This window comes from Quercus robur, chromosome 11, assembly GCF_932294415.1.
Source record: "Quercus robur chromosome 11, dhQueRobu3.1, whole genome shotgun sequence".
Lineage (NCBI taxonomy): Eukaryota > Viridiplantae > Streptophyta > Magnoliopsida > Fagales > Fagaceae > Quercus > Quercus robur.
In genome coordinates, this window is record NC_065544.1 from 30,354,631 (window position 1) to 30,379,129 (window position 24,499).

Below are 24,499 nucleotides of genomic sequence, written 5' to 3' on the forward strand. Positions count from 1 at the left end.
TTAAATATATGAGTTATTGGTCCCTTCATTAACTTTCATTAATTTATTTGCATGTGTCTAATGGAGAAATGATGTGTCATGTTTTAAGTGATGTGGAAACTTATTTATAGTTAAAAAATTACACCACATTATACACATCAAAACCGGATAAACCCAAATAATGTGGATCTTCAACACATCAAACCCGTTAAAATGAAGTCTTTCTCCAAAATGTAAGTTCCTGGATTTTCTTCGTCAAGCCCCATGCCACTCATCTCAAATACTCTAGCCAGATCTCTCGCATAAACACTTATTTTACATTTAGATACATATATTTCGTTGAACTTGAAACTGAAATGGTAGCGGTTGTTCTATTGAGTATTTGTGGTTAACCATTTGATCAAATACATATTGGTTTTTTCCAATTTTATTATGAAAGATGGGTATGTTTTGCTTGAGAGATTTCTGCTTGGTCATGTATAGATGCAATTACGTAGATACCTCCAGCCAGCCTTATTTGGATTTGGAGAAAAAGGAGAAAAAATAAATAAATAAAGACCCAATTTTTTATGGGTTTGATGTGTTTTTATTTGGGTTTACCCTAATGTGTAATTTTTTAATTATAAATAGATTGTTACCAACCAAAATATTTAAGACATCTAACCAAAATATTTAACCATTCTACTCCCCCCTTATTTCACCCTTTTACAATTTACCCTCTACTTTACTACCACTAAACCGGGAATTTTTTTTAAAATGAGACAATTCTTGAGATTCGTCAAAGATTAGAGGACCCATTCAATCGACTAGTTAAGGGACCGTTTGGATTGAGTTTTTTGATAACTCAATTCTCTGTTTCCGTAACTCATAACTCAAAAATGGTGGGACCCATAGTAAAAAGGTTGTTTAGCCAAACGATAACTCTGTTTCCATCACTCAATTCTCTGATTTTTGAGTTATAAGTTATGAAAACTGAAAACAGCTTTTTTATTGTTTTCAGTTTCCATAACTCATAACTCAATGACATTTCCGTAAATAAACACACATGAGGAACTCACAGCCGCAACTTTTGACCACCTTTTGACCTTTTTTTTTTTTTTTCTTTTTCTTTTCCTGGGTTGGCCGCTCAGGTTTTTTTTTTTTTTTTTTTTCTTTTCTGGGTTGGCATTGTTCTTTTTTTTTTTTTTCTTTTTCTTTTTCTTTTCCTGGGTTGGCTGTTCGGTTTTTTTTTTTTTTTTAAGCTTCGGTGAGTTGGGTATTAATAAAATAAAAAATTAAAAAATTAAAAAAAAAACTACTGTACTGACTGACAGATGTGGGACCCATGAATAGTGTGAAAAAATTGAGTGATGAAAATAAAAGTGATGTTGCCAAATGAGTTTAAAAAAATGAGTTATGAGTAATGGAAATTGAGTGACGGGAATTGAGTGATGAAAAAAGGTTACCCAAACAGGCCCTAAATTTCCCACCCACACGAAACTCAACCACGAATTTTCGCTAGTTCTACTTTGACACGTGCTAAACAGCTTAAGACAGAATAAAAAAGGTAAAAGAGAGAAGAAACTTCACAAATTAAAAACCAAACGATAAAACAAGTATCAAACAGCAATAACATCAGTCTGGGTAGGATAAAATTGGGAACAACTGAGATTTGTTGCACACATACACAAACATAGGGCAGACCAAAAGATGATACTACCCAAACAAAAAACAAACTACCATCTCAGCAACTAGTTAAAATCCTTAATACTCATCACCTTCATCGTCCTCACCCTCAGCAGACTCAGCACCTACCTCCTCGTAATCCTTCTCCAAAGCAGCAAGGTCCTCACGGGCTTCAGAGAATTCTCCTTCCTCCATACCCTCACCCACGTACCAGTGCACAAAAGCACGCTTGGCATACATGAGATCAAATTTGTGGTCAATACGGGAGAACACTTCAGCCACGGAGGTAGAGTTTGAGATCATGCAAACAGCCCTCTGCACCTTGGCAAGGTCACCTCCGGGAACAACAGTTGGAGGCTGGTAGTTAATACCACACTTGAATCCAGTGGGGCACCAATCAACAAACTGAATGGTACGCTTGGTCTTGATAGTAGCAACAGCAGCATTGACATCCTTAGGCACAACATCACCACGGTACATCAGGCAGCAAGCCATGTACTTGCCATGGCGAGGATCACACTTGGCCATCATAGATGAGGGCTCAAAAGCACTGTTGGTGATTTCAGCCACTGAGAGTTGTTCATGGTATGCTTTCTCAGCAGAGATGACTGGTGCATATGAGGAAAGCATGAAGTGGATTCTGGGGTATGGAACCAAGTTGGTTTGGAATTCAGTCACATCCACATTCAGGGCACCATCAAACCTTAGAGAGGCAGTCAAAGAGGAAATCACCTGAATTCCAAACAAACAAACAAAAAACACTGTTAGACAGCAAACATGTTATAGCGATACTACCAACAAGGCAACAACACGTTAAAAATCTATCAACATTCATGTGGCACTATTCAGATATTAAGGTAAACATTATAGGTCATATATACAATGATTAACTTGCACATTGAATTACATATTTCAAATACATTTCAATTCTGATTCTAGCAAAAAATCTTCAGACAATTACCTGAGAGACAAGGCGGTTGAGGTTGGTGTAGGTGGGTCGCTCAATGTCAAGGGAGCGCCTGCATATATCATAGATTGCCTCATTGTCCAAAAGTACAGCCACATCGGTGTGTTCGAGAAGGGAGTGGGTGGAGAGGACACTGTTGTAGGGTTCAACAACAGATGTGGAGACCTGTGGAGAAGGGTAGACTGTGAAACCCAATTTTGATTTCTTGCCATAGTCAACAGACAAACGCTCCAAGAGAAGGGAACCAAGCCCAGAACCAGTGCCTCCACCAACAGCATTGAAAACCAGGAAACCCTGGAGACCAGTGCAGTTATCAGCAAGCTTTCTGATACGGTCCAAGCACAAATCAACAATCTCCTTGCCAACTGAAACAAGAATTGAATTCTTTCAGATGCTTTCATTGAAAAATGCAACATTTAGTGAACAAAAAACATTTTTTTTTAAAAAGTGTAAGATTGTTACTGGTATAGTGGCCACGGGCAAAGTTGTTGGCAGCATCTTCCTTGCCGCTGATGAGCTGTTCTGGGTGAAAGAGCTGGCGGTAAGTACCAGTCCTCACTTCATCAATGACAGTGGGCTCAAGGTCAACAAACACGGCACGAGGAACGTGCTTCCCAGCACCAGTTTCACTGAAAAAGGTGTTGAAGGCATCGTCACCTCCACCAACAGTTTTGTCACCTGGCATTTGGCCATCAGGCTACACAGATAAAATAACAGTTCAGCGATTTATTAATCATCCAAAGCTTAAACAAGAACTAATTCAAACACTAAATTTTTTTTACACCAAAATTATAGTTGAAAAACCATAAAAACAGTCATTAATAACACAAAATATAGAAATTATATTTTGGCTAAGATACAAACTATGACTGAACTGAATTGTGTACAATTAAACATTATCTAAGCAAATAGATTACAGTGTTCAGAACAATTTAGACCTTAATTCATAGATAAAACACCGATCCTGCAAAAGAAAAACAATCTTTCATTCCTACATTGCTTTCCACTAAATCCTAAAATTTCATTAACAAACCATGAAAATGATCTCCACGTTCACAGAAACGACAGATCTGATGCTTAAAACCACAGATCTAACATTTGAAACAACTAAACCACTCAATTTCAAAAACAATTCAGAGAAAATCACAGATCTGAAGTGAATCAAGAAAAATGCGAAGCGCGTGACTAAATGTCAGTGATAAAAGGCACAGATCCGAACAAAAACCAAACAAACGCACAAGAAAGGAGAATCATATTGACAAACAAACGCAGATCTAATGAAAAAGCAAAGCAGCAAAATCGTAACAGCAAAAAGAGGCTGAAAATTTTCAGATCTCATATAAAATCAATAAAAATGCTACTTCATACCACAGTGAAGTTCGAAAATCACAGATCTGAGAAATCAAATACACGCATACTTGTACAAATTCACAGCAAATAAATAGCGAGCAAGAATACGAAGAAGAGAAGTATACCTGGATGCCATGCTCAAGGCAGTAAAGCTCCCAGCAGGCATTTCCGACCTGAATACCGGCCTGACCAATGTGGATCGAAATGCACTCTCTCATTTTCGATTTGAAGGAATTTCTACAACAAAGAAATTGAAGAAAAAGTTCACAGAGGCTCTCACGGTAAGACGAAGGCGTTTATCAAGACGCCTTCTGATCTGAGTGAAAAGTGAAAACCCTTTCGATTCAAATATGACTTAAGCGTTTGGGTTTGGCTGTATTTATAGAGTGAGATATCATTTTAACCCGAGGTGGTGTTTGAGACAAGGTGGATGACTTGGCTGTCTGTTATTGATTGTTACGGTAACCATCTTTCTAACCATGGCTCGTTATATTTTCTGGATTTTTGAATTATTTTATTTGCCGCTCGAAGGGTTACTGTAAATCTGTTTGGCTGTAAGGTTGTGATTTTCCCTCTACCCCGCTTGGGTTTTCCTCCATCAATGCTCTTGCTGTTTGGATGTTTCTTTTACCTTTTATATATACTTTGTACGTTTAATTTCTATATACTTTCATTGGGAACCTTTTATATATATAGAGAGATATATATATATAATTTTATTTTAATATACATGGGATGGGTCGATCAAAATTGCTCTAATCTAGAATAATCTAAGAGAAGTAAAGTAAAATTATTACCTTTATTTCTTCCTATGCGTTATTGTCACCACCACTATCATTACCATTATCAATACTCATTTCTATCAATCACCATTTTTTATCATAACTAATATATAACCCGTGCATATGCAAGGTACAACTAAAAAAAATACAATTACACACATATATGGATCCAAATTATACTCTCTCTCTTTTATTTTTTTATTTTAATTTCTTTTGGATATGCACATGAATTTACTTTTTCTTTCTTTTTTTTTATTGAGTTTTTGATGATTTATTTATATTAGACAATTCGTCATTTGCATCTCATTAACTCACCTAGAACAAAAATTTTAAAAACTTAAATAGAATACGTGGCATAAAATTAAACAATAATTGAAATCTAATTTAAAACCTAATTAAATTTTCTTTCAACTTTACCTAGTAATATATATATACACACATAGGTACCCTCCATTTGTACATGGTTAGAAGATGAGTGTTTTATCAAAGTGTGAAAATAATCATTGAGAGAGAGGAGTATTTTATCATTAGGTGTGGATGATTAAACATTAGGTTATCATCATGTTTCTATCAATACAAGCAACCATTACATTCAAACACAGGTTGAAATCAATCCTTATCATTATTTTGGTGGTGGAGGTGGACCCATCTTTATAAAATGCATTGGCTCATTTTGACAGACTATGATTGCTGAAGAGCATAGCCACATAGCCAGCCAGTTGTTGAGAGATACAAAAAAGGTGAGAATGCTCCTTTGGAAATATCAATGGGCGTCGCGTCTTACCTCTCATTTAGTGAGATTTTGTTGGATGCATCAATCTGCTAATGAAAAAAACAATCTTACCTCTCATTTAGTGAGATTTTGTTGGATGCATCAATCTGCTAATGACAAAAACAAGCCGGCCAAGCCTGCAGTTTGTAAATAAAGGTGTATTTGTTTAGAAGTGAAATAGGGTGGATGAAAAATTTTGGAGAGAAAATGAGTGTGTGTTGTTTGGTTAAGAGAGGGGAAAGAAAACTTTTATATAGGCCCAGGCATTTTCCACCCGGGCTCACACAAATCTTCTCTCTAAAATGAAGAGAGAAGAGAGGTGAAAATGCTGAGACACATGGTGTAACAAAAATACCTTGACTATTTATTAGTCTCACATACTCCCTCTCACTTTCCCATCTTCCTTATCTCATCAGCCTCTTCCTGAGGAATGCAAAAGGTACTCTCTCACAGGCTATACAAAACAAGAATGGAAGCACCTGATGGTAAACAAAACCCAAATACTGAATCAAAACTAGTATAGTAATTTTCTATAACATTGGGGTTCCTGTTTTTAACTTTTTATCAAAATCCAAAATAGTGAACTGCTAGAGATGACAGTTCACCGTAGCAAGTTGCCAAAAAAATTTTGCTTTGACATCATTGATAAAGGGAATTTTTTTGTCGCGTGGATTGTTAAAAATTGGTTTTTGGCAAGCATCATTGTGAATGCTCTAAGAATGGACAACATATATATTTATTAGAGAACGTCTGGTTAACATGAAGATCATCAAGTAGCTAAATAAATCATGAGAAACCAAACAGACCTTAAAAATTTTCTTGTGCCCACCCAATGACAAAGATCAAGCTTAATGAGAATAGAATAAATGTATATCAGATGTTTGATGATGCTAGAGGATTGCCTAGCACCCATACATTATACATATAACTAAAGCTTTTCACATCTCTGATTCTTCACCTATTCCATCAATATCATAAAAAACATATCCCATAAAAAAAGAAATTTGCTCCTGGATCTTCCTGATGGACACCATCATATTCATAAAAACTGCAATGGTGGTTATTTCTATGAGAGATTTATTCTGCTGCCATCTCACCATCCTTGATTTTTCCTGTTATAACTATCTAGGATGCCACTATTCTTGTATGGTGCAATATTCTTGAAACAGTTTTAATTCTGGAAAGGACAAGTCAACCTGCAGGCTGTGTACCACTCCATGCACGGTGATCATCATCAAATTTATTTATCCTCGGGTTGCGGCTTTCTTGTAAATAATTTACCCCAGTCCATATCCCCCGAATAAGTAAGATGCTTACAAACACTACACTTCCAAGGGTGCAAATAACCTGGATTTCATACACATAGAAAATGAACAACAAAAATTCTATTAAAAAAATATTTTTAAAAATCCAGAGGCTTAATCAATGTTACAGAACAAAGAAGTACCACAGATTATTCAGAACACAGAATTACTAAATACAGGAAATGCAGCATTCATCCACACATCAAGCTTTAGACGCCATGTTTCTTAGCATACACATAACGGCAGCTCATGCCACATCCAGAATATGCCAATATTTAAATAATTTTTATTATTTATTTTTTTATGAGTGTCAAGTATGCCAATATTTGCATAAGTTAGATGCAGAGCGGACTAAGAAACCATAGGTGGTCACTGAACTTTCTTTTTCCTTTTTCTCTTAACATTAGTGATATAAAAATTCTATCAATAAAAAGTGAAATCTAAGCACACAGGTAGTAATAGTATACAAAGAATTTCCTCAAAAATCACAATCAAATATAATCAATAAAATCAACAAAAGAAGAAGAGACACTGCCAACCACATTAGACCCCTCATACAAAGTTCGTAGAGATGAGAATTTCAGCTAAAACTTTCTTTCTCGCCAACCTGTCCACATAAGGCAAAGAAGGTCGGCTGCATTTCAGATCAATTTGTGTCTATAGTGTCTAAACAATCCTTGCCAACTGACATACACACCAATCACCCTCTTTGAGACATCACCCATTTCATGCCAAATACTAAAATAGAAAGGACCTATGGTTGTTAGCAACTATACAATGAAGTAGCAAATGATCAGTAGACTCACCTATACATTTACACATCCATACAGTACCAACCGAACAAGATGATGTTCTGTTCAATTAATTTGTTCATAGTTAAAACTTAAAATTCTTCCTAAGGCTACTGTCCATATGAAAAGAGCAACCTTTGGAGTAACTTTACTACTCCAAATGCTTTTCTATGCAAAATGCCAACCATTGAAACTTCTTGAAGGCCTTATAATACATCAAATTGATTGCCACGCTTTAGCTTCCAAAGTGAAGCCCTTCACTTTTTCGTACATTAAAATAAAGCAAATAAAAAAGAGAATCCACCAACTCAAGTTCCTATTCTTCGAAAGTGCGACTAAATATAGATTTGATCACTAAGCTTTCTCCAAAGGACATAAACTCACATTGGTCCCATTGCCTTTTCTGTTACCACATGCAGTGCAGTACCAACTTCCAAAGATTCACAAGAACAGATTTCATATTTTTTAATCTTGTTCTGTAATTAACTATCACTCTCTTTTGTTATTGTGATACTATGCTGCATAAGTAATAAATGAATAAAAGTAAACAGGAGTTACAGGATTAACTCTAATCTTACATGAGCCAGAAATGATTAGAGCTGTAACAATTGAAGGGCACATTCTTGTTGACAAAGACAAAGACCACACTGCTCACTAAGATGTTCCATAGCATATGCAAAGATGGTCATAAAATAAATAAATAAATAAATCATTTGCTAACTTCCAATGTTGAACTTGAGAGCCTGATAATAGATAGAAAATAAAAATTTACATGATTGGACATGACACAAAAATGCCTGGAAACAAGATTCAAATTAATTGGAAATAGAAAATTCCCTTGCATAACTGAACCTCACTTCCAACTTCACAGAACTGGCAGGATACATGCTATTCTGAATTTACATGAGCACAGAGATCATGATTTATTAGATATTGTAGATAAACAAAAAGGTTTCACAATATCAGTGAATCACAGTAACAGTTAATTGCAGAACAAGATTAAATGGATGACTGATAATGGGTTTATGTTTGACAGCGAGCTTCCCTTTCTCAGTTTCCAACCAACATCACAACTTTGCAAAATGGAGGTTCCTCCTATGTAAAATTTTAATTATGCAATGACCTCAGTTATGATAAATAACTTTCATCTAATTCTCACTGCAGTGAGTAAAGTTGTCAAATGGTTTGAATAAAGATTTTAATTTCTCCATCAAATGGAACATAACATAATAGAATCCATTTTGTATTCCATTATGGCCTTGATAGAGTATTTTGACAATCATGGCCACACGGGGTTAGCTTGATTGCTAGGCCTTGGGGTGTGCTCCCTCAAGGTCCCGGTATTAAGTCCTGGGATTACCCAATGCACAGTTCTTGTGGGCAGGGCCATCCAACAGGGGTAGGGGTAGGTCCAAAGGGCCTTGCCTTGAAGACGTTCCCCATCATCATCATCATAAAAAAATAAAATAAAAAAGAAAGGAAGAAAGAAAGGCATTTTGACAATCATAATCAGTAATCCAACAAATCCTAATAACTTATTTAGTTAAAGTTGGACATCCCTAATTAAGATAGGCCAATTAACAGGAAGAAACTGATACCCCACAACCAGAACTCTTCATACATAAACAAAACAACATTAAGAGAACTGATTGCGAAGCCAGAACATTCTTGATGCATTTTAGCAATGAGACCAATTGGCATTTTGTACCAGCAAATGTAGATCATGCCCATGGACCCATCCAAACATGGAAATGTCAAAGAAGTAAACATACAATCATGAAAATCTAGGAAGAGCAAACTGAAACCATAGAACCTTAGGAACAAGATAAAGGATACAATTAACTGAGCTCTATCTCCACGTCGTAAAATATACAGTCTAGACTAATCTAATGCCTAGCACACATGCACATGAGTGCACGTAACAAAGTCCTGAACAATTTGGGTCATTGAACAAAATTTACAGTCATGAAACAGTGAACCACAAGAAGCAGAAACTGGAAATTTACAACCAGCACCCCACCTCATATTGTGTGGGCAACATTCTCACAATCATTCTGCTGCTATGTCAAGGCAGCTGCTACAATTAGTCAATATGAGTAATTTCTTCTGCCCACCTAGCTTAACCATAAAAGTTCACTTGGACTGTACAAAAAATTCCTCTTCCACTTAGACCCAACATATCTCAGAACCCTCTGACTCCGAGTTATTCCTCCACAGTTTCAAGTAACATTTTCAACTCTCTCGCTCTCTCTCTCTGCTTCTTCTTTTTTGAGAAAACTCCCAATCCATCTATCAATCCAACTGTTAAGGGCTTTTTTTTTTTTTTTTTTTTGGTTGGGCCTCAAAATTTGATAAATTGACTACTTTGAGGGAGCCCAAACCTCCAAGTTAGATTAACTAACAATTTATAACTTAATATATCATACTATTCTTCATACATTTTCAAGATCTTAATTTATAAGAGAGAGACTTCCAGTTAGATAAAAATGAATTCTAACTTCCTAGTTCCTATAATCTATATAAATAAGACTAATCATAAATCATCCTAATTCTAATTCCAACTAATTTATTTGAATCAATAAAACACATAGCTATCATTTTTTATTTAATCAAGATAAGTTAGACTCAAAACACTAACCTACATACTAACTAAAGATTGAGCTTCACAAATGTCCAAAAAAAAAAAAAAAAACTTTTCTTTATGTCTTTTTTGAGAAGAAAATGACTACTTACTATCACTAAAAATTTTCACAAGCAACTCACCATTAGCTAATGTAGAACATGGAAGCAATAATAAGGAGCAAAAATCACAGTGAATTCCAACATGAAAACTAAAAAACAACCCAATTCATAAAAACAATTACCTCAATAAAAGCCTTCAAAACCCACAAAAACGCAAGCACCAAAACTCCATTAACAGAAAACCCCACCAGCTTGGTAGGTATAGAAACAGGAAGAACCGATCGTACGGCCTTGCGGGCACGCCTGGAGATCTTCTTGAACACGTTCTGAAGGAAGCGTACAAGAAGATCTAAACTCCTATCTTCATCTTCATCTTCTTCGTCTCCATCTTCGTCTTCATCGACGTCATCTTCGTCGTCAACAGGGTCGAGCCAATTGCGAGGTTCGTCTATTGGAGCTTCACGAGGGAAATTTTGGGTTCTTCTAGAAACTTGGGTTTGAAGATGAAAGCGAGAGAGTGTTTGGAATTGTTGGAGGTTGGATTTGAAATTCAGAGGGAAATTGTTTTCCAAGTATGAAGAACGTTGTTTGGGGTGAGGGAAAGAGGAGACAGAGGGAGGTGGTAGAGTCACCGAAAATGACATGCCGGTGACTTTCACTTTCACTTTCACTTTCAGGTGTTTTTCGGTTTTTTATTTTTGAGGCTTCAGAGTTCAGACAGACTTGAGACTTGAAAGAAAAGAAAGAGAGAAAGATCAAAGAAATGGCTTCTAGCTACTGCTGCCTGCTGCCTGCAGCCTGCTGTGGCGCTTATTAGTTTGACTGGGATGGACAATAAACGGGTTGTCGTTTACTTTTTTTCAGTGACCTTTTTCCTCTCCTAATTGCAAAACGACATGTCATCTATGTTGCAAACATCAATCATCACGCCCTTTAATTTTTGAAAATAATACTATTATTTTAGTAATTAATATATATATATAAATATCTTTTTACACATCAGCACTATTAAAAAAATAATGATAAATATATTTTTTTCCCATCAAATACAAATTACAAATCCTAATACTTCTTAAAAAAAAAAAAACAAAATTCTCTCTTCTCATCTCTCTTCTCCCTCCTTCGAAGCAGCTACCCTCTCTCTCTCTTTTCTCAACCTTTCAACCAAGGAAGTGAATATGGTACCGTACTGGCTAGTACGGCCCAAATATTTCATACCGACACTTTGACTGGTACTAATTTAAACACAAAAACGCAGTCCTATACCAAGTAGAAACAACTTCAGCCATTGTTGCTGAGAGAGACCTTCATCCGTGGACCAATACTTGATGCAATGGCTGCCAGTTATATGAGGAAACAGAGAGAGATCTACAACTTGTATGAGGAAAGAATGAAAGAGAGTGAAATATATGTTTGTATTTGAAATCAGATCTTAATTTACCCTTTGTGGGCATGGAGCATTGAGTCAAATAGTGTGGAGAGGTAACGTGTGTTAGTGGCTGATGCCAGCTGTGGAGTAGAGAAAATAATATGCGAAGAAAAAAGAGGAAAGAAAGTAAAAAGGAAAAATAAAAGATATTAACGGGTAGAAGAGTATATATATATATATATATTTTTTTATGGGTTTCGTTTACCTTTAATACTTTTTTAACTGAAAATCTTCTTTTGTTTTAAATACACAATAGCAAGTGGTAGTGAGTTTTAATCTTCACATTTTATTTAGTTAGTGAGTGATATGATAGTTTCTCATCTATATATATATAAAACCGAAGCCTTTGTCGCTCCCACAATTTTCCACGTCAGCATTTTTTTTTTAATTTTTAAATCTGATTCAATTTTCCATGTCAGTATTTTTTTTATATTTTTAAATCTGATTTATTTCTTTTAATTATATATATATATATACCCTCCTTTCTCAATCCAAATACTCTTCCCGTTATAATTCTGAAACCAAACATAGAACGGCAAAACCTAAAGCAACAGTGCAAGGGCAGAACGGCAAAACCTCTCCTTTCGACAAAACCAAATCCAGCACCTCTCCTTTCGACATTACTCACCAAACGCAGAACATCTTCACTCTCTCAAACACGGATCCAAGCTATTTCGCAGAAAGCTTGCAAGGGCACGACCATGGGAGCCAACGTTGTCAATCTCCGACCCAGCCTCCATACAGAGCATTCTATCTCGGTATCTCTCAATTAATCTATGAATAATCTCTTTTTCTATTCTCTTTAATTAGGTTTTTCTGATTCAATAAAAAAATTTGAATATTTGTTTGTGTTGTTTGGATGGTTGAGATCCATTAGTTCATGTGTTTGATAATATAAACCCAATGTTTTTAATTTTAATGGTAACGTGCTGGGCACTTTTTTGTTTTACTTTTTTAAGGGGTGAAATTATATTAAATGTGGCTAGTTGGTGGTGCAGAATGATGAATGCAAGAACCCAGCATTTAGGTCGCAGTTCCATGCAATTTTCGATCAGACCAAATTAACCCACAAACCTTCACCTTCATTCATCTTCGTCTACTCCTCTTCGCCTTCTTTTTAGGCTTCTGTTTCCAACATGGATTGAAGAGCTGAGATTCGTGGATTTAATTTTTCTGGGCTCTGGGTTCATGTTCAGCAACAGATCTGAATTCATGTTTTTTCTTTTAATTTCTTTAAATTGATAAATTATTATTTTTGCTCATATGCTAATGTGTCATTTTATATTATTATTTTAGTTGCCACCTAAGCTTTAAGTATGCCAACCATGCATACCATTTACCACGTATGCATTTTCCGTTAGTGAGTTAACGGTAGGGATCAAATTGAATGCAAGTTGAAAATATCAAGGACCAAATTGATTGCTACAAAAAGGTAGGGACCAAATTGATTATGACTTCAAAATGTAGGGACCAAAATAGTGTTTTTGCCTTCAAGTTTTGCTTTATTTTGCTATCTAGGTTTTCTAGCACATCTAATTTAGCTTAGCTTAATCATTTGATTGATGAAATAATTATTTGGGCACCTAAAACCTCAGCCTTCTTTGTCTCCACTTAGTCCCCTATTTTTTTTTTTCCAAACCTTGTACCTCTTCTATACAAGTTCATGTCTTTTTTGTTTTGGTCTGTCTCTGATTGTAAAATGTAGGAAGAAATTTTGGGTTGTAGTTGTTGTTTTGTTTTATAGTAGAATTGTAGTGAAACTCCAGTAATTATTCTTTTTAAGCTATTCTAGCAGATGTTAAGCTTATTCTTTGACATACTTGATGTTAAGTCTTTTGGAAAGTAAAAAAATCAAAATTTGATGATTTCTGATGCAGCAACAAAGGAAGAAGATACAAAAAACACTTTAAAATTGTCTTTCAATCTCTAAGATTTTCTATGCACAATTTGATTTTAATGAATTTGTGATTTTGGTACTAAAGATGTATTGTAACAAAGGAAATTTTTTTGCTTTTATGCACAATTTGGTTTTAAATTGAAACAGGTAGGAATTAAACTCTTATATTTAGTTGTTTGAGGATACAACTTTACTTCAACGTTTTTTAAATATAATGAATGCATTGAATATTTAGTAGAAGACATGAAATAAATGAAATTGAAAACTAAGAATGTGCTACTAGAGAATCGATGCTAAATTCCAATAGCTAATGTCACGTCATTTGGAAAAAATTGGTAGTTTTCCCGTGCATCGCACGGGTTAGCGACTAGTTAAAATAAAAAGAGATTCCAGTTAAAAAAGTACTGGAGGTAAGTTAAACCCTTTTTCTATAAGTCTAAATTAATATATAAATATACATTTAGCTTGCAACTTGGTTTAAAAAGCCTTTTTTTTTTTTTTTTATACTATTTAGCTTATTTTTGCTACTATTTAGTTTATTTTTACTACTATTCATGAATCTCATTATACTTTTTAGTATTATTCATAGATCCCACTATACTATTTCAGATACTTTTTATCTTTATTTATTGCATTTTCAGTAAAAAAATTTATGTTTAAGCTAAATAAGATGTTCTTAAACAGACACTTAGAGTGTATAATTTTTTTTAATTAGGTATTAACTTCTATGGTGGATAAAAGAAAAAGATAAAAATTAAATAAAGATTAAAGATAAAAATGGAGAGAAAAATTGAAAGAATAAATCAAATCAAATAGGAAAAAATAGAAGATTGTCTGTGTGAGTGAATAATCTTCTAACTCATATTTAATAGCTTTTCCATGCATCGCATGAGTTAGTGACTAGTATTTATTTTAACTAATAATGTTTAAAAGTTACTCTTCTCAAAAAAAAAAAAAAAGCTTAAAAGTTATTCCTCTCCAAAAAGAAAAAAAAATAATAATTACCACTAAAATCTAACAATTTATCTTAATCGTGTTTTCAAAAAAAAGATATGATTTAAATTATGACCACTTACGTATAATTGTGTTTTGAAAACATAACTTTAAGAAAATAAACTCAAAAAGAGAATTTATGTTTGAAGAACCAAAAAATTAAAATAATAATAATAATAATAAAAGATGATCCAAGAATTAGCACTAAAAGAGGTTTATTTGAAATGATCATCAAGCAATAAAATCTAAAAAATAGATAGAACCTAAAAATCAACAAGTGTCCTCTGATAAGGAAGCAGGTTTGTTCAATGAGTAGTTAATGAGTCTAAGGTTGCGTTTGGTTTGATGTAAATCGAATTTCGAGTGTAAAATGAATGCAGGGGAAAATATTTTCAAGTGTTTGGTTGCATTTCAAAAAATGCTTTGGAAAATATTTTCTAGTGTTTGATTGTGTTCCTGAAAATGTTCTAGAAAACCCATTTTTATCATGTTTCTCACATCTTCTTAAGATCCAAACAAATATTATTACAAAGAATCAAAATATATAAACAATTAAAGAAACAAATATCAAAACAAAAAAAATCAAAATCCCAAGACCAATCGTGAGAGAGGAACTTAATTGACAAAGAGAGAGAGATTGGTTCGTGGGTGATTTGGTGGTGGCGACGGTAGTGGCAACATGGACATGGTGGGTCGATCTAAAGGTGGCGGCTCAATCTAGGAGTGGGTCACTCACTAGGTGGTCCGATCTAGGAGGGGGTTGCTCACACGGTGGACAAATTGGCTTAGGGGTGGGTCGTTCACTGGGTCGGTGACGATGAGGAATGGGTCGGCGAAGTGGGATGGGTCGTCGGAGTGAGATGGGTCGGTGAGGATGAGGGATGGGTCGGCTGAGTACCCTTTCCTTGCTCGGCTTAAGGGATGGGTCTTCTTTCTCTGGGTGTGAGTCTGGCGAGGATGTGCTTTAGGTGGATTGTGCTTGTTTGTGTTTCTAGATCACTCTCTGTACTCTCTCTTCTTGCTCTTTCTCTCTCTCTCTCTCTTCGGGTGTCTGTGAGTCCGGAAAATCATTTGAAAGTAAAATAAAAGTGTAATTGGTTTTCATGCATGAGGCTCTCTATTTTATGGTCAACTAAAATTCATTTTCAGTTTGACCGAATTTTCATGCGCACCCAAACACCCTCAAGGGTGTAAAATGTTTTCTTGATTTCCTTTACCACCGAAACAAACGCAGCCTAAAATGGTGCCCACACACACCATCAATTTTAGAACCCATGCAATAACCATTTTTGGGTTGAGGAGTCCGGTGTAGTAAAAGACTAAAAGGGTTACTATTTGGAAAAATTTGTAGAAAAACATCTTTTTGGAAAAATATTAGCAAAAAAGCATATGTTGGAAACATTTTAGTTAGTTAGAATGTTTTTTTTAAAAAAATAAAAAATAGAACTCGAGTTTTTAAAACTCGAGTTCCAACTTTTTTCACACGGAACTCGAGTTCCATCTTTTTTTTTTTTTTTTTTTTTTGTCCATTTCAGACTTCATCTAAGAGGGAATGGGTTAGAACTTGAGTTTGTTAAACTCGATTTTCAAAAACAGTCCAACTAACTAAAATGTTTCATCCGCATGCTATGTAGCAAAATTTTTTCTAAAAATCTACCATTTGGCAAATTTTGCTGTTACTATTTCGTCTAGCATAAAATAAGTTTACCTCATTGGGTGTAAATTTGGATGTAGCTTTCTACGGATTATTGCTCATTGTTTATTTGCTATAAGTTGGTTAAAATATAGTTATTCATTGAAAAAGTGAATCTTTAAAAAAGGGTACATGAACAAATAAACTAAAAAGCTAGAAATAAAAGATGATGGCAAACAGAGGTTGGAAGAAGAAAATGCAGCTGGACCTTGGCACCGATTATCAGTGACATTTGCAAGGTTCGTGAATTTATTAGTCAGGTGCTGGTTTAAGCAGGTTAGCAAAAGTATCCAGTAAAAGCAGACAAGGTTTAGCCACTTGATGCTTTTCTTTTTGCTGCTTCTTACTCTCTTTTTTGTGCTGTTACTTTTCTAACTCACTTTCTTTTTCGAATCTTTGTACTTAACTTTGGTAACAAGAAAAAAATCTAACTGTAAGACTCGGCAAAGCAATTACAACAGCATCATTCTATAGCAGACATCATAAGAGCTGAAATAAGTAAGAATTTCAAGATAACTTGAATATGGTTTTCAATTTAACTGCAATTGTGATGATATTGGATCTCAACTCAGTAATGTTCTTGGACCAAAAAACCAGAATAGTGAATCTCTGCAATATGCCCAAAGTCTCAGTACTAACTTATTGCCGATTAGCCTACTCACTAGGAAACACCTCACTCATCCCCTCAGGCTAGTTCTTTAAAAGCCAGTTTGTCTACATCACTTTGCCAAGCTTCCTGGACTTCACCTCCTTCTCCAAGTTTCGTAACCATGTTCTAACCATAACTGCAACAAGTTATATCTTTGAACCATAACAGCGGCAAGTTAACTACGAGTCCAAAGAGAGAATAGAAAATATTGATAAGGCATGCATGTCCTTCCATGACTTCACACCAATAAGTCAGCAATTCAGAAAGTTATTATCATCTAACAGGATAATATTCAACCACGCCCTTCTATTTTACTCCAACTTAACCAATAAGCACAAGCACACACATCAGTTATTTTAATCATGTATTCAATGCACAATGATTTGTATAAATAAAGTGGACTAAGAGTGTGAAATCAGTTTTAAGATACAAGTTTCAGCAATTAAGGGCTATAGAGAAAAGTCCCAACCAAGGAAACGTGCAGATTAAGTTTAACCAAGAAGATAATGCCCAAAATACACTCGTAATAAAAAGGCATGAAGATTGAATGCCACAAATCCAATTCCCTAGTTAGCATTACTCACAAAACTACGTTTATTGTGGACTATTGAATGAAGAACACCAGAATGCATCAAACTAAAATTTCCCATGCATCAAAATCACATCATGTCACCTCAAATAATTATCAACAAGAAACTTATGATAAAAAATCAACAAATAATGCAACTCTAAATTATAAACAAACTCTACACATGAAAATACCAATATTAAGAAACCCAACAAAAATTCTTCCAAAGTCATACACACCAGTTATAATAACGGGAATTTGAGTCTTTCCCTATAAACACCAAAATCAACTGAAACTTTCAGAGGATACTATAGTTCTGCGGGTATTCAAACCTTAATTGCAGTAGTAGGCTGAGCATCAGACTTATTTATGTATACACATAATCTATGACTTTGTACCTCCTAAGGGATTTACTTCCAGCACTGGACCATGATACTAGAAACTTTGAGTCACCGGACTAATCATCAGATCCTTCAAAAGTACAATGGGGAACGTTCCCTGGCACTCGAAACCTTTCAACTTGTCTAAAAGGAGAAGGGGTGAAAAAACATGGCATGTGGTCATGCTGTCCAGGTAACAATATGGCAGGGATCGTAAAATGATGACGGTTCCTCATCAGCGGGACATGAGAAAACCCTTGCCGCCATTGTCTAACTTCCCTCTTCCTCTTCTTCTTGCGGTCCCAACATGATCGAAACTCTTCCTTCCAATTAAACAACCTCTTTGCTTGTGTCCCATTTCCAAACTCCTCCTCAACCTTCTGTTTCCACAACTCATTAGCAGAAGACAAATATTGCAAATCAGAACACACACATCCCACCTTGGCAAGATCAACACCAGGAAGAGACTCAAAAATCTTCAATTTAAGCTCTGTTGGGAGACGCATAAAACACGGTGGGGGCACCAAACCAGCCTTTTCACAAAGGTCAATCAAAAGTGGCAATGCAATCCCATCTTTAACAATTTTCCAAAATTCAAAAACCTCAGTTTCAAGAAACCCATCTTGATTTTTAATTTCATCATTGGAATCACCATTCACCACCCAAACTGATTCTAAAGCCGGCACAAACCTATTTTCATTCAAACACACACGGTGCAACCCCGACCCACCTTTAGCCAAAGACCCATAAATATTAATACAATGACCCACATTCTGAAACTTCAAAACAATACTTTCAGGTACATTATAATTACCATTACCATTAACAGTACCTAAAAGCTCAGGCAGAGTATAGCAAAGCGACATGGTGAAAGCTTTTGAAGGCCACACATCCGGGAGATGAAACCCATCAACCCGCATACCTGAAACCGAATCGAACCCGACGAAACCAGACTCCAAAAGAACCGCATGAATCGCAATCACCACGAGCTTGTGATCACTACCATCGCCACCACCCAACTCTTCCCTCAATACCCTTCTCAGAAAATAATGTTCAAAATACTTCTTGCGAGACAAAACCGAAGACCCATCATCCAATTCCATGGTTTCAGCACCAGAAGGTCCAGGTCCAGGTCCAAACCCAGACTCAGAAATTTCTCCTCCTAGGGTTTCTTCGTCGTCTTCCTGAAGAAGATTCGCTGTTGTTGAATCACTCATATCAACATCAGTCTCAGAATCTGAGATTTCATGCTCTGGGGTTTCTTGATCTGAGGGAGTAATTTCGGCCTTTTCAGACATGTTTTGATTTGGGGAATTAGGGTTAGGGTTAGGTTTAGGGTTTGGAGGTTGTTGTTGTACGGACGAGGAGGAATTGGGGATTAGGGTTTGGGATTGGGATTGGGATTGGGATTGGGAAGGGGAAGAGAAGGCAGTGGGGTTATGGGTGAAGAAGATAAGGTCACCGGAGGTAATACCGAGGGATTGGAGAGTGGCTTCAGGAGATGACGCGTGGAGCTCGTCTTTGCGGTTTAGGGAGAAATGAAGAGAAGAGGAAGAGGAAGAGGAAGAGGAGAGTGATTGAGAGAGGGTTTGTTTGAGTTGTTGAAGAGTAGAAGAGGGATTTGGGAGTTCGATTTTTATGGTTTGTTTGGATTCGAGGGACCTAACTCTGAGTTTCATGATTGGGATTTTGGAAAATGAGATTCAAGATTGAGTGTTTATTGCTTAAAATTGTCTGAGTTTTTAAAGAGAAACTGAGAAAGATAAGGATAAAGGGGGTTGAAATTCGGTATAAAGGAAAGGGAAATGGAGTTTCTGATCAGACTATGCTTTCTGACTATTGACTGTTGAGGATAAAACTTCTCCTCTTTTCTTCGAGACCAAGGCAACCATTTACCACCACTACAAAAAAACTGGGCCTATAGTGGCCTTTGCTATAGCACCGTTTGCTATAGGCCCATTAGAGGGGTGTTTGTGTTCCGGTTTTGGGCCTTTAAACGTCAGAAAGGTATGGTTTAGTTAAAATCATAACCGCGTTGAATCTTATTTTTGCGATTTGGAGTTTAGTCAAAACTATAATCACACTGCACTTTATTTTTACAGTCACATGTATAATGTGGTGTATAAAATACAGTTTAAATGGTTTGAAGTTGATATATTTTTCAAATTCCGGGCTTTTCTTGCCCAGCCCAAAACTAATTTTCTTCCTTTATTTTGGGTTAAGTTTTAAATTATTGAACTTTTTTTTTTTTTTTTTAATTTTGGACTGGCTTTTCTAGTCAACACTTACTAGGATTATCAAACTATTTTTTATTTTTTGAAAAAAAAGGATTATTATATTATTAATAATATGTTTAATATTAAAAATAAATAAATATATTAATATATAAAGAGGGTGTGGTGCGATGCACTGTTACTTACGATGTGATGTGGTTATGCCATTTTGTGGGCAGTTTTGGTACAGTTTGTGCGGTTTAGTGAATACCCCTACTTAGACTTATGCAAAAATGTGTCATTAAAGATTTTTTTTTTTTTTTTTTTTTTTTTTTTTTTTTTGGTGAGAAACAAAGAAAGGGGTGCAACATGTTGTGTCATTAAAGTTGTAGGCCTAAAAAAAAAAATTGCCAAAAATTTTAAGATAGAGATCAAAATTATAATTTTTGTCACAATTGTCTACCTGAGTCATGACAGATTATGAGTAGTAGAGAAAAAAAAATAGTGGGTTCATATAAAAATAACAAATAATACCCCTGTTTGTAAAAGTCCAACTTAGCTATCACCTCATCAATCTTCTATATATTTATATGTGGGGACAATTTTTGCCTAGACCAAGCGTTGCACTTGTAGTCATTTTTGGCTTGGAGAGTCCCACATTGGAAGGAAAGCCTTCCTCTTCATGCCATATAAGGGATGACCAATGGTGATAAAGTACCACAGACATATATGATGGGTACACCATATACCAACTCGTGATTGGGGGAGGGATTGGGAAGGGAAAGGTTGAGAAACAGCGGAGGTAGCAAGGTAATAGTGCCCAAAGGGTTGAAGAGCTCTCACTATTGGAGAGAGAAGTTTTTTTTAGTGTTCTTGGAATTAAACCGAGATTTTATCATTGCATAAATCAAATATTATTTATTTATTTTTAATTTTTACTTAACCTGTACTTGGATAAAGCGGACGTAGCCAAAATTTTGGAAGGAATGAGAAGACCAGCATTAATTAATAAATCTTCAATTCTTTTGTTCATTCAAATAAGGAGGAATTACATTTTATCCTCTTAAATTATAAACTCTTTTATACTTATGACTTATCCTTTTAAACTATACTCCATTTTACTCCTACCCCTCAAATTATCATCCACAAGGGCAGAAATGGAAAATGGAATTCTTAGAATGACTAGAGTTAGATATCAAATCTTGGCCTTCAGCTTTACTTATATAGCTGCTAATGGTAAAATTTTGAATATGATAAGATGAGGGCCTGTTTGGTAAGGTAACTCAAATAACAATTTTCAGTATTTAAACACTAAAATCTGTGGACGCAAAAAAAAAAAAACAACGCGTTTGGTAAGAGATTTTTTTTAGGAGTGTTTGAGTTACATCTCTCATTTTAGGGTGTTTAAATACTAAATTTAGAAAACTCCTTTTACCAATTTTCAGTTTTCAAATAACGTTGCTCAATGACACTTTTGTAAATAAGTTAAAAACTGTATGTCCCACTAATTAGACTATATGTCATCACTTAAAAAAAAAAAAACACACACACACACACACACACATACACACACACATATACCAAACACACAATTATATTTTTTTCACTTTTGAAAAGATGTTATTAGAAATGTTGGGAAATTTAGACCCCGGTTGAAAGAATTAACAAGTTTTAAACCCAAGTTGTGAATTAGATTTATTATGAATAAAATTTGTTAAAACAAACTAACATTAATATCATGTCAATATCATGCTGCGGAAAAATAAATAAGACAAGATATGATGACTCAGGAAAACTAATGAAACAAACTAGTTTCATAATAAAAAACCTAGGAGGAAACCTTCCTGAAAAGCAATTCACTATAGTAAAGAGAAGTTTTAGATCTAGTACAAAACCTTTGTCCCTAAACTCTACAATCCTCGCAGATGAACTTACAGCAGAAACCTTCTACCGTTTCAGAATCTCTGAACTCTTCAATATATGAACGCCATCCTTTTTGTACGGATCCCAATATGTGACTAACCAATGATGCATGGCTCCCAGTACGTGACTAACTTACCAACTTAAAGAAGATGTTGGCTGCAAAGTTCTTTATTTCATCAACAATGAAGATCAAAAAGTACTTGATTACAAAACCCTAAGGCACAAAGACACAGTAGCTTCTTTTAGAGAGAATAAGGCATCGGTCAGCTTTTGCATATGTTCCCCTCATATTCTCTTATGTGATAGTCTCTAAAATAAGCCTTATATATGTCTAGGGTTGTGAGGAAATAAACCCTATACAAATACATAAGCATGGGCCAAAAATCAGATATGAAAAACTTATTTTCGTAATTCTTGATAGATACCTCAATAGATAGCTATTTGTCAAGACCTGTTACTCGATCAATCGAGAAGTGTTGAGAAGTTATCGAGGGCTATCGAGGAGCTATTAAGGGGATAGAAAGTTGCTCGATTGATTGACCTAGCTATCGAGAGGTATCGAGATTGTGATAAAAAGAAGCTGAAGAGCTCGATAGATAGTCTAGTTGTCGAAAGGTGTCGAGCAGCTATCAAGTTTTAAAAAATCAGCATTTCTTCACTTGTTTCTTGAACAGATTTGCATGACTTCAATACTAGACTTGAACTCTTGTTCCTTGAAATATTAAATACATCCTAGATCTACCCAATTACAAATAAGATGCGTTTTGTCAAAGGATTAGCCAATTACATAAAATAGTGACATATGTTCCTAACAAGTGAATCACATATATCCTAACAAGAAATATAGTATCAAACACATTTTTTGCATCATGAGTACTTTAATACATGTTTTCACAACACTTTTTTAACCACAATTTTCACATCATTTTGAACAACAATACTCAAACACCTCTACCAAACAGGCCATCTCTTAAATCCCATTCGAGTTTAGTTTAGCCCATCTTGTACTATGCCTTTCCCAGCTGATGGTTCTAACTTGTAACTTCTAACAACCTATTAGTCAATTTGCATCTTGTAAGTCTGAGCATAATACAAAGATTTCATGGCACATTGGGTTGATTTCTATTTGGATTTCTAGAGATTAACATCAACAGCTTTGTTTTGGAAAAAAAGGATAAGAGAAAGTTAGGATATGTTTGATAACTGTTTTTTCCTCTTATTTTTTGTTTTCAAAAACAATTTTCTATTTTTGAGATTAAAAAACTTGTTTGGCAACTCAAAATGGACAAAAAACAAAAACTATTTTCAAAACTCAATTTGTGAAGGAAACTGAAAACATGCAAAAGGTTGTTTTCAGTTTCTAATTTTCAAAAGTCAATAAAAACACGCATTTAATTTAATGAAACTGTCTCATTTAATGAGTTAACATTAAATTTCAAATCCTAGTAATAACATATTTTAGTATTTTCTATTTTTTTCTTCAAAAAACTATTTTTTTTTTAATTTCAATTAATCAAACATGTTTTTGCTTTCAAAAATATAAGAAAATTGTTTTTTCTTTATATTCCCAAAAACAAGTTTTTGAAAATAGAAAACAAAAACTGTTACCAAACATAACCTTAGTTTTCCAAGGAAGCTAGGCTTGCGTCATAGTTGTTTCAATTTTGCTATAAGATCCGAGCCATTCATGTAGACTACTAGAGAAAAAAAAAAAAAAAAAAAAAAAATTCTAGGAAGGATTTAACTTTCCAAATCCATTGGCCATTGAATTGAAAAGGTTTCCTATCATTGTTGGTAGCTAAATGTAGGCACTTTTAAGATTGACCTTCCTATTGTATGAAGCAATCCAATACGTACTGTCATCCCCAGTAGAAGCTAAAGAATAGAGAGTAGTCTTAGGGCCCGTTTGGTACATGTGTTTAAACACATGTTTTTAATTTTTAAATAACATTACACGTATTTCTATATAATTTTTCACCCGTACTTATTTTCAAAAAATACAAATAACGTTACTAGAACAACATTACTAAATGGACCCTTAATTTCTGGACACATTATTGGGAAGGTCTTACGAGATTTGAGATTTCAATTACCCTCAAATCTTTCAATTAGCCTTGATTGGCATCAAACGGGTACAAAATCAATCAATATTAATGAGGCTTAACATGATGCTCACACCCACTATGAATTATATAACCCATGCTATAACCTAGTAGTTTTTTTTTTTTTCTTAAAAAAAAAAATGATTCGATGGTTCGGTGGGAGAATTTGAACATGAACTTCTTCATTAGAGGACTATTGAGAAGGAAACCAAAATGCAGGATCATTCACTTAAAATCAATCTAAAAACTCCATGCATCAAGATCACTTCATGTCACCTTATATCAACAAGAAAATTATGATAAAAAATCAACAAATAACGTGCCTGTAAATTACAACCAAACTTTGCACGCAAAAATACC

At 34.8% G+C, this 24,499-nt stretch overlaps 3 protein-coding genes across 3 annotated transcripts; all 3 read right to left on the reverse strand.

Moving 5' to 3' along the window:
* Positions 1-1,543: 1,543 nt before the first annotated feature.
* On the reverse strand, positions 1,544-4,320 carry LOC126707557 (tubulin alpha chain). Its single transcript, XM_050407275.1, has 4 exons — positions 4,087-4,320; positions 3,074-3,308; positions 2,606-2,976; positions 1,544-2,376 (listed from the first exon to the last, which is right to left on the reverse strand). The coding sequence occupies exons 1-4, from the start codon at positions 4,177-4,179 to the stop codon at positions 1,723-1,725; spliced, it is 1,353 nt and encodes a 450-aa protein (XP_050263232.1). The 5' UTR covers positions 4,180-4,320; the 3' UTR covers positions 1,544-1,722.
* A 2,028-nt stretch (positions 4,321-6,348) lies between these two features.
* Positions 6,349-11,086, reverse strand: LOC126706278 (protein SHORT HYPOCOTYL IN WHITE LIGHT 1). Its single transcript, XM_050405677.1, has 2 exons — positions 10,475-11,086; positions 6,349-6,862 (listed from the first exon to the last, which is right to left on the reverse strand). The coding sequence occupies exons 1-2, from the start codon at positions 10,934-10,936 to the stop codon at positions 6,707-6,709; spliced, it is 618 nt and encodes a 205-aa protein (XP_050261634.1). The 5' UTR covers positions 10,937-11,086; the 3' UTR covers positions 6,349-6,706.
* Positions 11,087-17,686: 6,600 nt separating this feature from the next.
* Positions 17,687-19,774, reverse strand: LOC126704573 (F-box protein SKIP22-like). Its single transcript, XM_050403569.1, has one exon. It carries the CDS (start codon positions 19,578-19,580, stop codon positions 17,979-17,981), a length of 1,602 nt encoding a protein of 533 aa, XP_050259526.1. The 5' UTR covers positions 19,581-19,774; the 3' UTR covers positions 17,687-17,978.
* Between the last annotated feature and the right edge of the window lie 4,725 nt (positions 19,775-24,499).

Excerpts from the sequence above, each read along its gene's own strand:
- LOC126707557 (XM_050407275.1), bottom strand. The coding sequence starts at position 4,179 with ATGAGAGAGTGCATTTCGATCCACATTGGTCAGGCCGGTATTCAGGTC. Across the intron at positions 3,309-4,086 it reads GCCTTGAGCATGGCATCCAG|CCTGATGGCCAAATGCCAGG; the intron begins GTATACTTCTCT and ends TTATCTGTGTAG. Across the intron at positions 2,377-2,605 it reads TCAACCGCCTTGTCTCTCAG|GTGATTTCCTCTTTGACTGC; the intron begins GTAATTGTCTGA and ends TTTGGAATTCAG.
- LOC126706278 (XM_050405677.1), bottom strand. The coding sequence starts at position 10,936 with ATGTCATTTTCGGTGACTCTACCACCTCCCTCTGTCTCCTCTTTCCCT. Across the intron at positions 6,863-10,474 it reads TTTTGAAGGCTTTTATTGAG|GTTATTTGCACCCTTGGAAG; the intron begins GTAATTGTTTTT and ends TATGAAATCCAG.
- LOC126704573 (XM_050403569.1), bottom strand. The coding sequence starts at position 19,580 with ATGAAACTCAGAGTTAGGTCCCTCGAATCCAAACAAACCATAAAAATC.